Genomic DNA, 18,431 nt, shown 5'->3' with positions numbered 1-18,431 from the left:
CTATATCAATATTCACCATGTACTAGCTTCTATTCAAATACTTTAAAAATTAGAATATAAAAAAAACTAGCGGTACTTTGAATTTTCTCTTGATAAAACGAGTGTTTTTATGTGAATTCAGCTAATGTTTTCGATATTTCTACTAATGTTTTAGTTAATTTTTTTTTGGAGCAAAATAAAGTGGCTGAATCACATAAAGTTATAGTTAAGATATCTAGAAAAGTAGTCATTGAAGAAGAAAATTAGCGGTACTTTGGTTTTTTTTTTCTAAATAAAACATTTTGATCTTTTCATAACTCAACTAATGTTTTCGGTAGTTCAGCTAATGTTTTAGTCAATCTTTTGATATAAAATGAAATAGCTGAATCAACTACTGTTGTAGTCAAAATATTTAAAAATGTAGTCATTGATTAGGAATTTATATAAAAACTGTAAATTTATTTTTTGTTTTCTTTTCTAAAATAACCAAATGTTTAGGTGAAATGTCTATTAAAATTAGTTGAATATTTTCAACTACTTATTTTAGATAATACACCTAAAGGATTAGACATATCACCTATTTTTTTTAATATTGCATTCAACTATATCTAAATAGTTGAGCCAGCTAATAATGAATTTTAAAACAGCTAAAGGAGTTGTCAATACTTCTAATTGTTTATAAAAAACACCTAATTTGTGATCAGCTAATTACGATTAGTTGAAAAATCTAATTCATTTTTTTCTGTGTAATTTCTAAAAATATTGTGGTCTAAATACAAATTTCTTTTATTATAAAATACTCTGGACTAATATCTAGCTTTTTAATGAATGAAAATGTCACATTACCTTAATTAAAATAGAGAAATTTCTCTTTTAGTATTTTGGTTATTGTTTTCTATACTTTCTTTTATTTTAAGTAATCGGGTTTAAATGGTTAATAACGAAAACATCATAATGAGGTTTTTTTTTAAATAGGGAAATGTGAAAAATATGTTATTATGTAAGAATTTATAAAGTTTGTTTTTTCTAGAAAATTATTGTGTAACACATACACATTTACCACATACGCAAACGCCATTTAATTGATGTGAAAACTTTATTAAATCTTATTTAATTTTGGATGCAAATTATGCATTTTCCATCTTCAATAACATTTTTAGTACTTGCGTACTTTACCTTTTTCTTATTCAATTGAAAATGCATTTATTAAAATCTAAAATATTTAGTTACTTTTTTGTGTGTCGCTTGTTAAGTTTATATTTTTGACTTTAACGATTAATGTTCAAAAGCAAATACATATACTTGGAATCTTATGTAATTTGAAAATTTGTTCAACATAAACTATGTTATTAGTGGCCCCTCTTCGAATATTCAAGAATTTTTATTCGCCATATAGGTATAAAAAATGAACAGCTAGCTAGAATGTTCCTGTAGTATTAAACATAATATCGAATATTAATTTCGTTTTTTAAATAGAAATCTTATTACATTAGCCATTCTTGACAATTTAATAAATGCAATCTATGTTTATATAGTTAAAATGGTAAAAATGAGTGTATTTTTATAGGTATCAGAAAAATTTAATGATTATAAATGAAAAATGACTAACGGATCTTTAATCAGAGATCAATAATATTTATTTTTAACTCTAATTGAATAATATACGATAAATTGATTATACGGAGTGAATTTAAATTCGAATAAACTCCTTATTCAATACTAAGAAATTTAAAAGTTTATTGAATTAATTTGATTAGTTATTTATTTTTATATCAGTATCATAATTTATTCTAGTCGTATTTTATTTATTTCAAATAAATCAATTTACTTTTCAAATGAATAATTTTCAATTTATTTTATTTTTTTCCTCTTTCAGGTGGGTCTTTTTCTTAACACGTATACTATAAATTTCTTTCGATTTTAGATTACTGTAATTTATAAATGGTAAGATTTTTTTTTATTTTATGATTCCGGAATTTAATATTATTTTGCTTGCTATTAAATTTATTTATTAAAATTTCTTGTGTTTCATAATTTGAAATAATAAACATAGCCTGTTCTTCTGAAAGAGTTGTAGTTTTCGATTGATTGGGTGGTAATTGAACCCTATGTAGTTGTACATATTTAGGTTTTATTAAAGTTCTTTTATAATATTCCAACACTTTCAGCTTAATTTAACGTGAACTCCTATTTGAATTCTCTTACACAACATTTATTTTATTCTGCTCGTATATCCTATAGAAAAAATATATTTAAATTTTAACATTTATCTAAACTACAAATATATTAAGTAAATGAAAAACATTTGAAATATCTGATCGGCTGCTTCCTAAAAAATTTGCAGTATATACATACGTTTGTTAATTAATTCACATCAATCAAATATCTTAGAATTTTCTTGAAATCATTTTCTGTTTATTAAATTATACGTTTTACTTTTGGGACAAGATAACATTGTATTAGTTTTAAAATACATAAACTAATAACTGTCTAACTCAACATATATACCTACATATATGTGTATATAGTATGTAGTATGTATATAGTTACTTTTAATTTATTTACGTTTAAAAAAGTATAGAAAAAGAAGAAAAAGAAAACAAGTTTATAGGAAAAAGCTTTTATGTTTTGTTTGACTTTTCACACCGCATAAGGTAAACAAAATATTTAAGTGAAATTTTAGTTTTTCTTAAATAAAATTTAAAAAAAAAATAAATAAATTTTGCACCATAAATATGTTCACTTTATATATAATATCGTGGATATTATTTTATGTACTAAATTTAAAATATATAAGCAAGTCATAACACATTTTATAAAATGTAACTTTTACTTATCTTAGACTCTCTTAGAAATACAGTGAATTACAAAATTATAAGATTAGTTGCATAAAAGCAGTTGCAATCGACTAAGGTTTATTTTAATTTAAAATCAGAATTCTCCGATTTTTTAATTGATATTTCACTTTTCAAATATGATTATTTGCATTTCTTCTCAAAATATCTACTGAACGTCTCACTTTCAAAAACAAAGTGAATAAATTTTGTATGTATTTCAGAGAAAAACGAGATACACAATAGCAAATTATTCTTCTCACTCGAAAATTGCATTATACAAATATATGATAGTTACTCATTTTCCAAGTAAAATAGAGAGATAGACAATCAGGCTCATAATCTTGCTTTTGAAAATTGAAGCTTTAATACAATTTTTTTTTAATTTTTTTTCTCTTCAAATTTTTTCCTGGAATTTAATTTAGTATTTTTCCGCTCAAAATTTTATATAGAATAATCTCACATTCAAAACAAATCCTTAACTCAAAAAAAAAAATGGACGTATACAATTAATATGTAAGCTCCTTTAATCGTATAAATAAAACTTAATGACTTTTAAAATAATGATACTTCGCTGTATATACGTTGCATATACATATATATATAAGGTTGTAGTTAAATAAAATTGGCGTTGATGCAAATAACTGTTATTCTAGTATACCTTTTTTTCCACCTTTTCACATTAAATCATGTGTTCGTAAAAATTTTATAAAAAAAAAAACAACTTAAAATAAATATCCCAAAACATGTACACGTATACAAGTATACTATGTATGTATGTATTTAAATTTAAATTTAAATGCATCACTACCTTAAAATATTATGAACTTATATTAAAAAGTGTTTTGTATGTATGTATGCATGTTCTCTTAAGTCTATTTTTTTTTCTCATATAGATAAGTTCATTTTGATAAAATTTAGTGAACTCAACTATGAATATTATGCATGCATATACATATACACCTACATATATTATTAGGAGTGAAGTATTTTTAGTAATACAAAATGATTTAAATAATTTTCCACAAATTCTTGCAACATTAAAATATGAACTTAGCGTTCTCATAATATTACGTATATATACATTATATATTATAATATAAATTTTTACATCTACACGTGTTACATTACATTATACAAACGTATATAATTTAAATAAGTGTATTAAAGTGCATATCTGCGATATGATGTATGGTGAGAAAACTTTATTCATCTTCAAATATTTACATTATTTACGTATTCTGCTACAATACTGATACATTTCTCGAGTGATATACATGCATATATGTACATAAATACAAGCATATTAATATAGAAATGTATTAAAAGGCTTCATAAACATATATGTGTGTGTATATGTACATAATGTATTACAAAGTTAACAAAACGCTATGCACTTGAATAATGAGAAAAAAAAAAAATAATGAAAAAAATAATATAAAATTAAAACAGAAATACATGTACCTAGTCCAAATACATTATAATAAGGATGTCGCATTAGATAAAAAAAAAAATAATAAAAAAAAAAGTAGCATTATAGCAACAAAAAGTGGAAGGTTAAAACTAATCAAAATTTTAAGTTCTTACATAAATTTAACATAGATATATAGTGAAACAATAAGTAGATGACTATCAGTGTGCATTGAGAATAGTTTATTAACATTTATAGCTGAAAATAAGTAAGCTGACTATGTAAAAATAGAATATTATAACAATTTGTATCTTTTTAATACCCATGTCATATGTTTTCAGTGTGTTATTTATTTTTTACTTTTTTCCTCTTTTTTTTCCGTACGTGAATAATACCTTTTTACATACCCATATATAGCATTATAATAATATAATATATAAGATAATTTTAGATGATGAACATAGGGTTAAAAAGTAGAAAACGTTTACCATAATATACAAGTATAATATAAAATTTTAATAAGAAAATAAATAGGAAAAATTAGAAAAAAAAAGGGTGGAAAATATGTGGAAAACACTAACCTGTTAAAAAAAAGAAAAACCAGTTAAATTTTGACATATAACTACAATAAATGTGTTGATGACAATGATTAAATTGTATAAACCTAATATGATGGTTGAAAAATAGTGTTCTTATTATGATAAACTAAACAATGTTTAGGTTTTTCTTTTTACATTTATTTTTTTTTTGTAACACAATGTTTGTCTTATGGTATAAAAATTTTTTTAAAATTAAAATTTTAAATGAGTAATTTCATGTAAATGTTTAAGTACTTTCTGCACAATCAATTTTTGTTTTTTGTGTTGTAACATCTGCTCTCAAATTGTTGATTAGAAAATTAAAAATTTCATATAAGATATTTAAAATTTAATGAGAATGGAATGGTTGAACTAGAAAGCAAAATGTCTAAATCAGGTTTCGAAAATGCGTTTATTTGCTACCGATTAACTGAATAATAGTCATATTTGTAGTAATTACATAAGGTTTTGTAAATAAAACTGGTATTATTTACAACCGCATAAATTATTTGTAATAAGAAAAATTCAAGGCACTAACTATATGGAATAACAAGAAAATACGCATCTTGATTCTTCGTTACAAAATAGAATATAGTTCGGTTTTCAAGGAATTTCACAACTAAAGCCAAAAATCAATTTAATGATGACGTTTTAAGTGCCTTTGAGTTTTTCTTTGTATTTTTCCAAAATATTTTGAAATAATTTTAGTGATGACCACTTTTTTACTGCTCTTTTTTGTGAGATTATTAAATGTAGAAAATAGTGGTAGAATATAAGCAAACCAGTATCAACACCATTCGAATTCTGTCAGTGAAGGTTATTTAGTAATTTTAGAGATTTTATTTATAAGTAGTGTGTTAGTTACTACTTTATAAATTATTATAAATTAAATGTTAGAACAAATTTATACAACTGAATAATGATTTCGTGGTAATGGTATGTAACATAAACCAATCAAATGTTTGCCATTTTATATTTTAATTATGGGCAAAAATAAGTATATACACATTCTGTTCGAGTTACTTGGCTCTTTTTGAGTTTATATAATAAATGAGTTTATATACATATATAACTATATTAAAAGTATATCAAATGAAATGCCAAACACGAAAATGATTTACTCAATAAAGTATTTTATATTCAAAATGCTTTTAGTAGAATAAATGCAAATTCTCTATAAGTCATTATTATCGTTGTACTTTGCATGCTTATAAACGTTGTTAAAAATATTTTGATTTTCATATATAATTTTACAAACTAACATTACTGAATTCGTTTATTATTGATTAAAAAAATTTTTATTGTAAAAAAATTTTCAAAAAGGAACCTTCTTTGAATCTATTACGGTTTCATTATAAAAAACATTACAATAACAATGCTGTTAAAAAAAAAACATGATTACCATATAGTACAGAATATTCCTTTCTTTCAATAACTGTTAGAGTGGCGCATGTATTCATAAATTGAACATTTACAATTAATAGTATAACTTTGTATTGAAACTGACAACAGTCTCAAGTCAACTACTAAAATAAATTATTATTTTACATAAATTATTATTACTACCGATAACTTATAGTTTATCACTTTATTTGTGAATAAAGTTATAAATATACTTACGTTATAGAAACACACATTTACACAACAAAAAATGTATTGAAATTTTTTAACAGTAAAGAATTATTTTCATTTTTAAAGGAAACATTTTCATAATTTTATCCCTAAAGGATATTCAATTTTCAATAAACGGAAGTATAAAATAAACATGAAAATGACAATTTTCATTTGATTTAAAATATTATTTTATTTCTAATAATATAAAAATTTATTTAAATTCATTCAAACAATTACTCGTATAATATATTTATGATTGTGTATGTATGCATGTAACAATTTTACATTCATTTTGTACAAATATATTTTATATATATTAAACATAAAACTATTTTATATACCCCAAGGATTTTAAGGACTTTCAATTGCAATGTAAGAAGAATACAAAAAAAAAATAGAAAACAAAAAACAATTGAACGACTAATCTGGTTATTTTATTAAATATTTTTTTATTCAAATTATATAAAATTGTCACAAACAAATAATTTAACTGAATATTAATATTTAATATTTTAATATATATTTGCTGTCATATTGCCAGCATAGCCTTTAATATATAAAATGAGTAATAAGACTTTAAAGTTTAAAGGCAATTTGTGGACCTCTTTGTTAATGTACAATTTTAGTAATATAAATAAATTTTTCTATTAAAGTAAATAGAAAATATAAAATTAATTATTATGGTTCAACAAAATTTTTGGGAATATTATAGGTTTAAGCCGCATACTAACCATAAGCCGAAATTTCAATTCAAAAATCATTTTCAACTATCGAACTAAATTCAATATGATTATTTTAAGTAAATAAGTGGGGTAAAAGAATCACTAATGGAAATTTCTTCATACAACTGCAGTACAAATGGATGACATAATGAACAGAATGAGTCAAGACAGAAAAACTTTATTAAAAAATGTTTGCTCCTCAAACTGTACTCGAACCAATGACCTACTGCTTTCTAGATGACGTTCTGCCAACTGAGCTACAGAAGTATAAAGATATTGTCGGCAAATTGTGCTTTACATTGCGTTATTCTGTAATCTACACCATCACATAAGTGTGGTTTGTATGAGATGCTACATGCAGTCTTTTATTTGAAACACACAATCAGAAAATCATATAAATATGTTTTGTACCTAGGGTAAAAGAATCTTATATTTCTTATATTAAAAAAATATGTACATACATTTATTTTTTTAATTGTTTGTCATTTAATAAAATATTAATAGAACTGCTTATTCATTTAAGTATATTCCAATACTAAAATATTTAACAAATTAGCCCATAATTCCTATTAAATAAAAATATCAAACAACTTTGCACTAAATGGCATAATTCGTGTACAAATTGAATATCTCATTTAAATAAAATGCTTAATAAATTTAAATTTTAAATCTTTGCTAAATCTTTTTGAAGTCATACATAAAAATTACTTTAAATATAGAAAAGAAAATAATTTTCAAATTATAGTCTAAGCATGAAACAGAAAATTGCATCATCTAATAAATTTTTTTGTTTAGGATAATTTTCGTATGTTCACTACTGAATCTCTTTTAATCTAAACGCACCGTCCTATTAAAGAAAATACTTGAGAAGGAAAAATACTTTTTTAAACTTTAAGGATTTGATGATTCCAGATTCATTTTATGAAACATTTAAGAAGATTATTTATTACAATTGTAAAAAATGTAGGTACTTATATTTAAAAACCTAGGTAGTAATTTAATACAGATAGTATTGTAAAACTTATTTCAATTCTATGTGTTCAAATTATTGTGTATAATGTGTTTGAATTAGTATACGTCAATAATTTTCAATTCAAGCCGCCATTAAAATTTAAACCTTGTTTTTTCAGCAACTTTAAATTTTCTTTTTCATTGAAATTGCTTGTATTATTAACCAGTCGGCTGAAGCCATATTTAAATAAATTTATTTAATTTCATTCTGAAATAATTGAAAAACCAACACAATTAAGCCGAAGAAGATATTTTTCATAAATTATAATATTTTTAGAGATTTACATGTGGGCGACTGGAAAACAGACATATTTTTCTAGACTCCTTTTTTCACTTCTTATATATATGTACATAGATAGCTTGCTTTCTTATATAAATATAGTATGTATAATAAATAATGAATTTTAATTTTCAATATTTTAAAGAAATATTGTGTTTGCGCTTGTTCATGATATTATTTGTAGCTGTAAATGTATAAATGTACCTACAAACATTAGATTTCCTGTCAAAAATTTATTTATTTCATTATAAATTTCAAAATAATTTCCTTTTCTTTATATTAGACAACAACGTTATATTATTAATTTTATTTAAACAAGAAGATATAAAAACAAAAAAAAATTTAACTGTCAAAAAACTTTTAAAATTCTTAAAATCAATTTTTCATTTTTTTTTTTTTATTAAGAAATATGAAAATATCAAAAAACACAAAAGAATATTATTAAATTAAAATTAAATAATGTTTTTGTGTGTTTTCTATGGTGAAACAAAAAGGTAGCTGTAGTGGCTTAGCCTCAGGGGAAGTAGTTTAAGTAGATTATGATGATTTGTTTTCCTATTTACTTTATTGTTTAAATTAAATTAAATTTTTCAATTTTAAAGATTTTTTTTTTTGATAATATTTCATTTTTCTTTGTAATGGTATTTGTATTTAAATTTTTTGTTTTAGTCTCGGGACTTTAAAAAATTATTGTTAAAAAATTTTTCAGTCGATTTGAACCGACTAAATAATACCCTGCACTTTGATAGCTTGTTTATGAAATATTTAGAATTAGCTTTGATAGTTGCCAGTGTAGTTATTCAATTAAAATTATACAGAATTTATGAAAAATTTAATCGGACACATGTTTACAAAATTTTGTGTAACTATCTGTATTAGGTTTTGAAATATTTAAAAAATTCTCTTTAAGTTCTATGGCAACTGCTTGAACCTTTAGGTCGAATAAGGCCAATTACAGTTTTTGTCAAAAAAAAAGTAGTTTGTTAATGTTTGGTAGTGTTTGCTTTATGAGTTTATATTAGTGTAATGTTTAAATTAATGCAGGCGACACCTTGATGTGGTTACAAACTCCGTACCAATGTTAATATACCCTTCACGAAGGTGCAGGGTATAAAAAGGAGATTACATTACTGTACTAACTGTTTATTTTCTTTTGTAGTCTTATAATTTTTTTTCGTAAAATTTTAATAAAAATTTGATTTTATGTACGCACGTAATTGTAATTTTTCTTTTACTTGCAATACTCATACATTTACATAAACTTTTGTAAAATATAATATAATTTAACCGACATATGTAAGTGCGTTTGTTTTCTTCGTTTGTGTGAATATTCACATATACATATGTACTTATTTAGTTGATTTGCCTTGAGCAACTTTCAAATCAATTGAATATTAAATTAAGAAGATTCATTCAAAAACAAATTTTAAATTGTAAAATAATTGTTTGAAATTTAATTTTAATTTAAAGTTACTTTTTTGTTTTGTTATTTTTACTTTTATATTTTAATTTGCTTCTATATGTAAAAATGTTATCAAAGGTTACTTTTATTTTAAAGAAACATAAAAAAATGATTAAGAAGATTATTTGCCATTTTAATTAGAATAATAGGCATAATATGTGGATTATTACGTCAAAACACAATTTAATTTCTGTAATTTTTAAAAATTTAAAGTAACTCATAAATTTGAGAAATCTGCTGAAATACATAATTTGTGGTATATCGTTCAATATTGCACAATTTAATTATAATTAAAATTTAATAAAAATTTAATTTAATTTCTAAATGTTTTCAGAACATCTTAAGAAATATTTCATATTTTTGTGAAATTTTGCCTCTCAAATGTTATCAGACAATTTTGTCATATTTTCATTCTAGAATGAATTTTTATATTTTTCGAAGCAGATCACAATTCATTGAATAATTACAAATACTTTTTGAAAATCCTTTATTTCACTCATCAAAAATCTAGGTGCGAAAATCTAGGATGAGAAGCCCATCATTTAATTTAAAACTTTCATTGAATGGTTATTAAATTTACTTTCCTATTCAATTGAAATAATTCCTATACACTCTTCCTTTTTATGTAAAAATGTAAAAACAAGGAATTTGTTCTTAAATTTTAAATCGTTTGCATTTTTTTGTATTCCAATATTTCAAATTTTTTTTATCAGTACAAATACAAAAATATTGATTTCGAATATTTTTAAAACTCTTGAGATAAATTTTTTACTTACAAAAAAAAAAAAAAAATTTAATGGACAAAATAATTTTCAGAGTTGTTTTTACTTAAATTTTTGAAAAGGTTTTCCCCATGAGAAAACCAATTTTCTTCTTTTTCTCTGATTCACTTTTAACAAAAATTTGTTCACATGAATATTTTTTGTGTTTATATACTATGCGTATTTACACATCTATACAAGAAATATTCATGTAAAAATACACATACACATAGATTTATTTTATGACAATTTAAATTTATTTTTTTTTTCTAAAAAAAAAAAAAAATTACAACAAAAAACAAACAATGTGTTGGTAAAAGTATGCAAAACTTCATTTGAACCTTTCAAATTGTGGTTCAATAATTTGTTAATTTACAAAAAACTCGGGCTATATAGGATGAATCAGTTGCGTGGTATATACTACATGGACTATTGAGTCTAAGAAAATTAAAATTAAACTTATTACGATTCTTTTGCAGTGGGAAAATTTGTAATTAAAACATTGCGCTTGAGCGTATGCGTTCCTCCGGTTAAATTCTTTTATTTTACTAAAAATTTGAGTATGAGCATGATTCTTTACTATTATATTCTTCCTAAGGCTTATAACATACATTATATTTAAATATTCGCTATTTTGAATTCTTTTTTTTCCTAAGTGATTTGTTATTTAAAGTTATACTTGCATTTCTATTTGATGTTTTCCAACTATTTAGATTATAATGTTGCCATATCACAAACTTAACATATAGTAAATTGACTATTGAACTTAACAACATTGAATTTATTTAATACTTAAGTAAATTTCACTATTCAATGTGTTACTTTTCAAATTTCTAAGTTCTTTAAGTAATTTTGCCTACTTTCAGGCGAAGGTATCACAGCAAAAACATTTTCACGATAAGTTTTTATTCTTCGTTAGAATCGAAACTATTTTTATCTTTGATTCAGCAAATATTTTATTTCTTAATTTTCACAATCATAAAAATTTTGTACACATATATTATTTTACTAGGCATAAATCTGATATACATATGTATATGTTGACTTATATGTACATACATCACATATAGTATAATGCATATTTGGTATTTAATATCACAAAAATTAATGTAATTTATAATGTCAAATATGATTGATTGCTTTTACTTGTCTAATAACTAAACACATTTACACAATATAATATAAAATCAAATTTATATATATATATATATATATATATATATATATATATATATGTATGAATGTGAGCATGTTCGTATAAATTTGTTATTAAGGTTCATGTAGGTAAAAAACTAAAAAAAAAAATGTAAAAGACATTTGATTTCTATATGGGCAAATATTTTGAACAATAATTCTTCCAGGAATATGGGAAAAGATGAAATAAATATGCAAATCAGTGTTCACAATATTAAACAAAATATTGTCAAAATGACCGATTGTTAATTATATAGAGTTCAAAAGAAGTGTTTTCTTATTATTATTTTGCAAATGTTATTTCACATCGATTTGAATTCTTTTATATTTTGTTTTTCCTTCTTTTAATTTTCCTGTGAAATTTTATCATTATAACTAACAATAATGTTATCTAACCACCAATGCTATTCTAGTATTTATTTATAAATATATTGGAATGTATACACATAATATGTAAATTGTATACACACATACATAACTTAAAATTTATAAGCTGTTTATTTAAGGATCAATAGATTTTTCATATACAGAGAATATAAGTATATAAAATAGCAAGTAAAAAGGTTTCAGTCGAAATTAACTGACTGAGTTATACCCTACACTATAAGTAGACTGTACCGTAATTACCGTAAAACACTGGTTAAGACCAATTGTTATGTTAACATATAATAATTCGATAAGGTATTTTAGCAGTTTCAAAGGTAGTATTTTCCTCATATATTTTAGTTTCCTCTCATTATGGGTTTCTCTTATTTCATTTCCATTATGACCGTAATTTGTATAAATTCTCGTATAAGTCACTTTCAAGGCTCGTCATGTCTCAGTAATACACAAATACTATTATAAATCTACTTATAATTTATTACTATATATATGTAAGAATAATTTTATTACTATATTATTGTATAAAATATTTATTCAATCATTCAATCATTTCTATATTTACTTACTTATATGTTTTTATTTTATTTGTATACATTTATTTATTTTGAAGTTGAATAAGGTGCTTCAATAATTATCACTAAATATTGACGGAAAGTAATTAGCATTTGAACATTAAATTTCCATAATAATAAATATTTTTGTTGATAAAATGACATATTATTATTGAATATGGAATATTTTTCTTACATACCACATACATTTGAATAAATTAATGTTATTAAAAGGATTTTTATATATTTCATACGTATAGAATTACTAATAATATTATAAAATTAGAAATCTGATTTTATATATTTAAAATTTTGTAGTGAACCTTTGTTCTATGTTGCATTCGAAAATTATGTTTTTATTTTTATTCTTTGAATAAATAAATACATACACACATATATAAATAAAATGTTTTTAAAAAGTGTGGAATTTTTTACTCCATTCTCGTACTAGTTCTTGTGTGGAAATGAAATATTTTTGATATTGGAAATGATTGCCTGTTTTAGTTTAATCAGTCTACAAGCACATTTCTTTTTCATGCCCACATATTTTATAATTTAAATCTAATTAAACACTTTAATTTATATTTAAGTAGTTTCAATGATAGTAAAGTCAAATTAGTTTACAAATATTTTTATTAAAGAGAATTAGATTTACAATCAGTTAGGAAATTTTTATTACCTACAAAATATATTTGTGTTTTTATTTTTTTTTATAAAATAATTCCTTCACTATATGTTCAAAGAATCAGACTATTAATGGTGGGACCGGATCATTTTAAATGTAATAATGTTTTTGATTTTACGTTGAGTCAACCATTTTTCTTTTTCGGATGAATAAATTCTTTATTTTTAGATTATGATTAGGCATGTCCAAGAAAATAGACGTAAAATATTAAAATATTTTGAGAAATATAACAATTGTTTTTTTATGTTTTTTAATTATATTAAGATCAAAATCAAAAAAAAAAAAAGAAAATTATTCTAGTCTTTATTCATAATAGAAAATACGAGTATAGAAGCGTTGTAAACCTTTTTTTTACTATTACGAATGGAGTTTTTGTTTTCCAAAAAAACATATTATTATTATTATTATTATTATGATTTTTCTTGTTCCAAAAAATTAATTCTAAGACACGTTAATATCATAAAATTTTTTAATTATCCTTTTATAATTATTAATTTAACACCATAACAAGAATGGAGAATGAAGAGAACAAACGTTATAACATTTTGACAAAAGACTACAGCGTGTTAATTCAACTGATTACTACTGGGAAATATAACCCATATAGAGCACATATATACTATGTAAATTTAATATATTATAAAATAAGAACATATACATATAATATGCATAAGTAATTTTATATACATATTCAAGAGAAGAAGGGGAAAATATTTTTATACATCAAACCCAAGATGATAATAAAATATGAAATCATGTAACTCTTTTTTTATCCGTACAAATTTATTTCTTATGCATACATTATATATATATACGAGTATGAGTAGATATATTAGTTATATGGTGCAGGAAAATTATGATTTTATAGGCAAAGCAGTTTAACTTTTATGTTCAAACCTTATTTTTTAATGGATTCCTGTAAATATGAATATGAATAAAATAAAACAAAATTAAATTTGTAACGTTTATCAAATTATGAGTAAAATATGAACTTTTCTAATATGTATTTGAAAAATTTTATGTATATGTGTGTATAAGTGTATACAAATACGGTTAAAAATATGTTAGAAACCCCTAAAGTATGCAATATTTTGATAAAGTTATCAAAGTTCATATATTATTAATAAGGTAATTTTTTTAAGTGTTGAAATATTTTTAAAAATTTATGGACAATAAATTTCTTAATTAAAAGTAAAAAAAAAAAAAAAAAATTTTTTTTGTGCTATTTAAACATGGAGACTAAGATATGCATAATATATTTATGTAATTATATTTTTTTTAGACAATTTATAATTAATTCACTTGAAAAATAATAATATTATGGAAATTTTCGGTTAAAAATGCATAGCTGGCTGTTTTTTATTTTAAGGTTTATTAGAACGAATGGAATTATTTCTTGGGAGTTTTTAATTTTTAATAATTTCAACTTTTTTTTTTGTGTTTATACGGAGGAAATCAAATTCTTAATTTGACGTCTTATATTGCAACAAAATGTCGATCATAAGTTAAGCGTTAATTTTACTACGACGTCCTAATAAAGAATCAGTATTTTAGTTAAACAATAATTCAGTCAGTGTAGGCCATTTACAAAATTCCGAGCTATACATGTTGCTAAAATTTAATCTTTACTAAAGAAATTCGGAGCCAAAAATTTATCAAATTCCACGAAATTGAAAATTCATTTGAGAATTATAATTTTGTTTTTTCTTTGTAGCAACTTATTGATATTAGGAAATATAAAATAAATTTTAACATTCACAAAAAATGAATGTTATTTTATCTACTTAAACAAATATGTATTAAAAAATTTGATATGTGATACAATAAGGGGCTCCCTTATATCAATTTATCAACATAGTAACATAAGAATCATTACCCTCTGGATTTGACCTCAATTACATTAAATTACACCGTACACAATAAAATACAAGTAAGATACAAGTATTATAAGAATAATATCACATAACTTCGAAGTAACTATACATACCACACTCGAATATTAAGTACGTAAACTGAATGTCCTAAATATTAAAAAAACAGAAAAATTGTACATAAAATAAAAAAAGTAAAACAAATATGCTTTTAACCTACCAGTTTTATACATAATATGCATGTCTGCCTTACCCTAAAAATATTCACATATATTCAATCTCTTGTTAGTTTTATGAGCAAAAATGGGAAAGGTGACAAAAATTTTAAGATTTTAACAGAAGAAAAATGATGCCTAATTTCATAGTAGATGGGAAGTAAAGTAGAATAATACAAAAAATATCATATTTTTGGTCCTTATTTTTTTTTCTTAAAATTTTTTTTGTTTTTGGTACAAAATCTTATTTTTTTTTAACCGCACATACAGCAAACTTATACATTCAATATTGTTTTACGATGTTTCTCATACGGTTAATTTTTTTATTTTTACAAAAAAATAGTTAAGAAAAATTACAAGTCTTTGTTTTTTTTGTTATGAAATATTTTTAGGTAAGAATTTATAAATAGTTAAATTCTTATAAGGGTGACCAGCTGTACAAATTCGTTTTATCGAATTGATGTATCTGGATTCACTTTTTTGTATTCAAACAATTTTTTGAAAATGTTTGATTTGCTTTTGCAATTTTTATTATCGATTTTTGGGAACCTTCCAATATAAAACTTTTTTACATAAAATGGAAATGATTTATACCGAGTACAATATATGCATATTCATTATAAGATACAAAAATTTGAATAAAGGCTGGATTTGAATAGCGGTCAAATTTTGTATGACTGACTTACCTTGATTGTAAAACGTTGGAAAAGAAGTTTTTGTGAATGACCCAAACTCAAAGTATTTTTTAATTCAAAAAAACTAGAAATATACACTTTTCTCGTGGATAGCAAAATTTTTACTCAGTTCTACTCCAAATTATTGCATTTTTTAACACTTTGTTGCCATTACATCTCTTGTATAACATTACAAATAATTGCCTGCCAAAACTAAGTAAGTGACCTAACTAACTTGGATGTATTAAGAACGAAGTAAATATAAATGAAATGTTTGTAAGCACAATGAATGTTTGCATAAATGTGTTCATGTAGCTTGTATGTAAGTTTTATAGAAAGAAATAGAAAATAGAAAGAAATTCCAAAAAATAAAAAGTATACCACATACTTACCTATATACACATATGGTTTATTTTATCTATTTGGTGAATACACACAATTTATATATGAATAGTATGCACGCTAGATTAAAGAAAAAAATAGAAGGATAAAAATTTTAAGCCTACGCTTTTATGTTTTGAACCACATAATAAAAAACGTCAGAAGAAAAAATTTTTTATTTTTTTTTATTCGTTTTGAAAAACTTTTGTTTTTTACTTTTTTGTGTTTTTCACTTTTTCTCATTAGTTAAAGTGAGACATCTATTTTCGGTGATGTCCTTTTACATCACAAAGTAAAAAAAAAACCTTATACATGAAGACTAGAAAAAAGTATTATATAAGATCTCATAATTCGCCCTAAAAAATGTTCTATATAGACTTTTTCATTGAAGACCACCACCTTCAACGAAAGTAATGAAAAAAGAGAAAAAAAAAAAACAATTTTATGAAATAGAAAAGAAAGATAGAGTAAAAGAAAAAAAGAACTTTTGACGGAGGTAATTTTTCAAAAAACGAAAAAAAAAAATTGAAAAGCTATGCTTTAACTTCGAATGAAATTAAAAAACAACAAAATAATAATAAAGAGAAATGTATGTATATTTACGTGATTGTATACAAACACATTCATCATAAAATGTAATTTGAGAAAATTATAAAGAGACATCAACAACAGAATCACAGAACCACGAGGTAACAAAAATAAAAAGAAAAACAAAAGGGAAACAAAGCAAAAACTAAAAGTAAAATAGACGTAACATTAGAGTAAACCATCAGTGAAAAAAAGTGGTCGGTGAGTACTCAAGTAAATAACTCAGGTGAGGAGTCAGTGTTTTTTAATGGTTTGTAGTTTATCATTTGACATAAAAGAGTAAAAAACATTAGAAAAATGTTTTGTTGTTGTCTATTTTTTGGTTTATTTTCTTGTTAGGAAATTCAAACCACTCTAGATCACAAAAGGATATTACGTTATTCTTATTTCTTTTTTTTTTTTCGTAGCTATTAAATACCTTTATCTATTAATTGATCTGTGGTGGGGGTGAAATGTGTTTTTTTTTTTATCTATACATTTATTGTTTAATTTCTCTTTTTTTTTCTACTTTATAAGCAATTTGTTTCCGTTGATTTTTTAAAGTTCATAGTTCATACAATTTTCAGGTCAAATGATAGTTGGCTTAAAATAGAAAATTATTTATTAAAAAACTAAAAGTAAATAAAAAATTATAAAATTGAGCTAAAGAAATATTTTATTCATTTAAGTGTTACCAAATTTTCATTTAAATGAACAAAATTCTATATAAAATTGAATAGCAAAATGTGCATATTTAATGTGGCTCGCATATCTGCCAAAAAATATTTCAAAACTTGAAATATAGAAAATATTTTTGCGTTATTCGTTTGATTATTTTATAATTTTACTTCAGGAATTCTAAGGAGCACCTTCTTAAGTGTGCTTTTAAGCTGAAAATATTCAGTAAAAAACCATTTACACAAACAAAACATGTTTTCGTACAGTTTCTCTCGATATTTCTCTAAATCTAATTGTTGAATTGTTGAAAACGAGTTAAAAGTTAATGGAAGTTATTAAAATTTGTTTAAAATTCAAAGAATTCTAAGAATTTTTAACAATTTTTAATAATAAAACTTCTTAATTTTTATGGAAAATATTAGTTTTTCCGATGGTCAAAATATTTAATCCATGGAACGGAAAATTTAAAAATTCTTCAGTGTCAGAATGACATATTTGAAGATATTCTTACTTCCTTAACTTAAATAAAGACTTAAACTTACCTACCATATCCAATCAATTTTATAATAAATATTTAGG

At 22.9% G+C, this 18,431-nt stretch overlaps 1 protein-coding gene across 3 annotated transcripts in view; it reads left to right on the top strand.

Moving 5' to 3' along the window:
- The first annotated feature begins 1,864 nt into the window (after positions 1–1,864).
- Positions 1,865–18,431, top strand: part of LOC129614483 (polypyrimidine tract-binding protein 1) — a 162,830-nt gene continuing 146,263 nt past the window's right edge. For 2 of the 3 annotated variants that reach the window (XM_055529089.1, XM_055529097.1), the window contains exon 1: positions 1,865–1,923. In XM_055529089.1, the coding sequence (XP_055385064.1) occupies positions 1,921–1,923 (3 nt within the window). In that variant the 5' untranslated portion in view covers positions 1,865–1,920. The remainder of the gene's footprint in view (positions 1,924–18,431) is intronic. The other variant, XM_055529108.1, reaches the window with a different exon arrangement.

This window comes from Condylostylus longicornis, unplaced genomic scaffold (assembly GCF_029603195.1).
Source record: "Condylostylus longicornis isolate FDR11 unplaced genomic scaffold, ASM2960319v2 ptg000004l, whole genome shotgun sequence".
In the NCBI taxonomy this organism is placed as follows: domain Eukaryota; kingdom Metazoa; phylum Arthropoda; class Insecta; order Diptera; family Dolichopodidae; genus Condylostylus; species Condylostylus longicornis.
The sequence above is the reverse complement of the archived record's forward strand: the minus strand, read 5'-3'. Positions and strand labels throughout refer to the sequence as shown.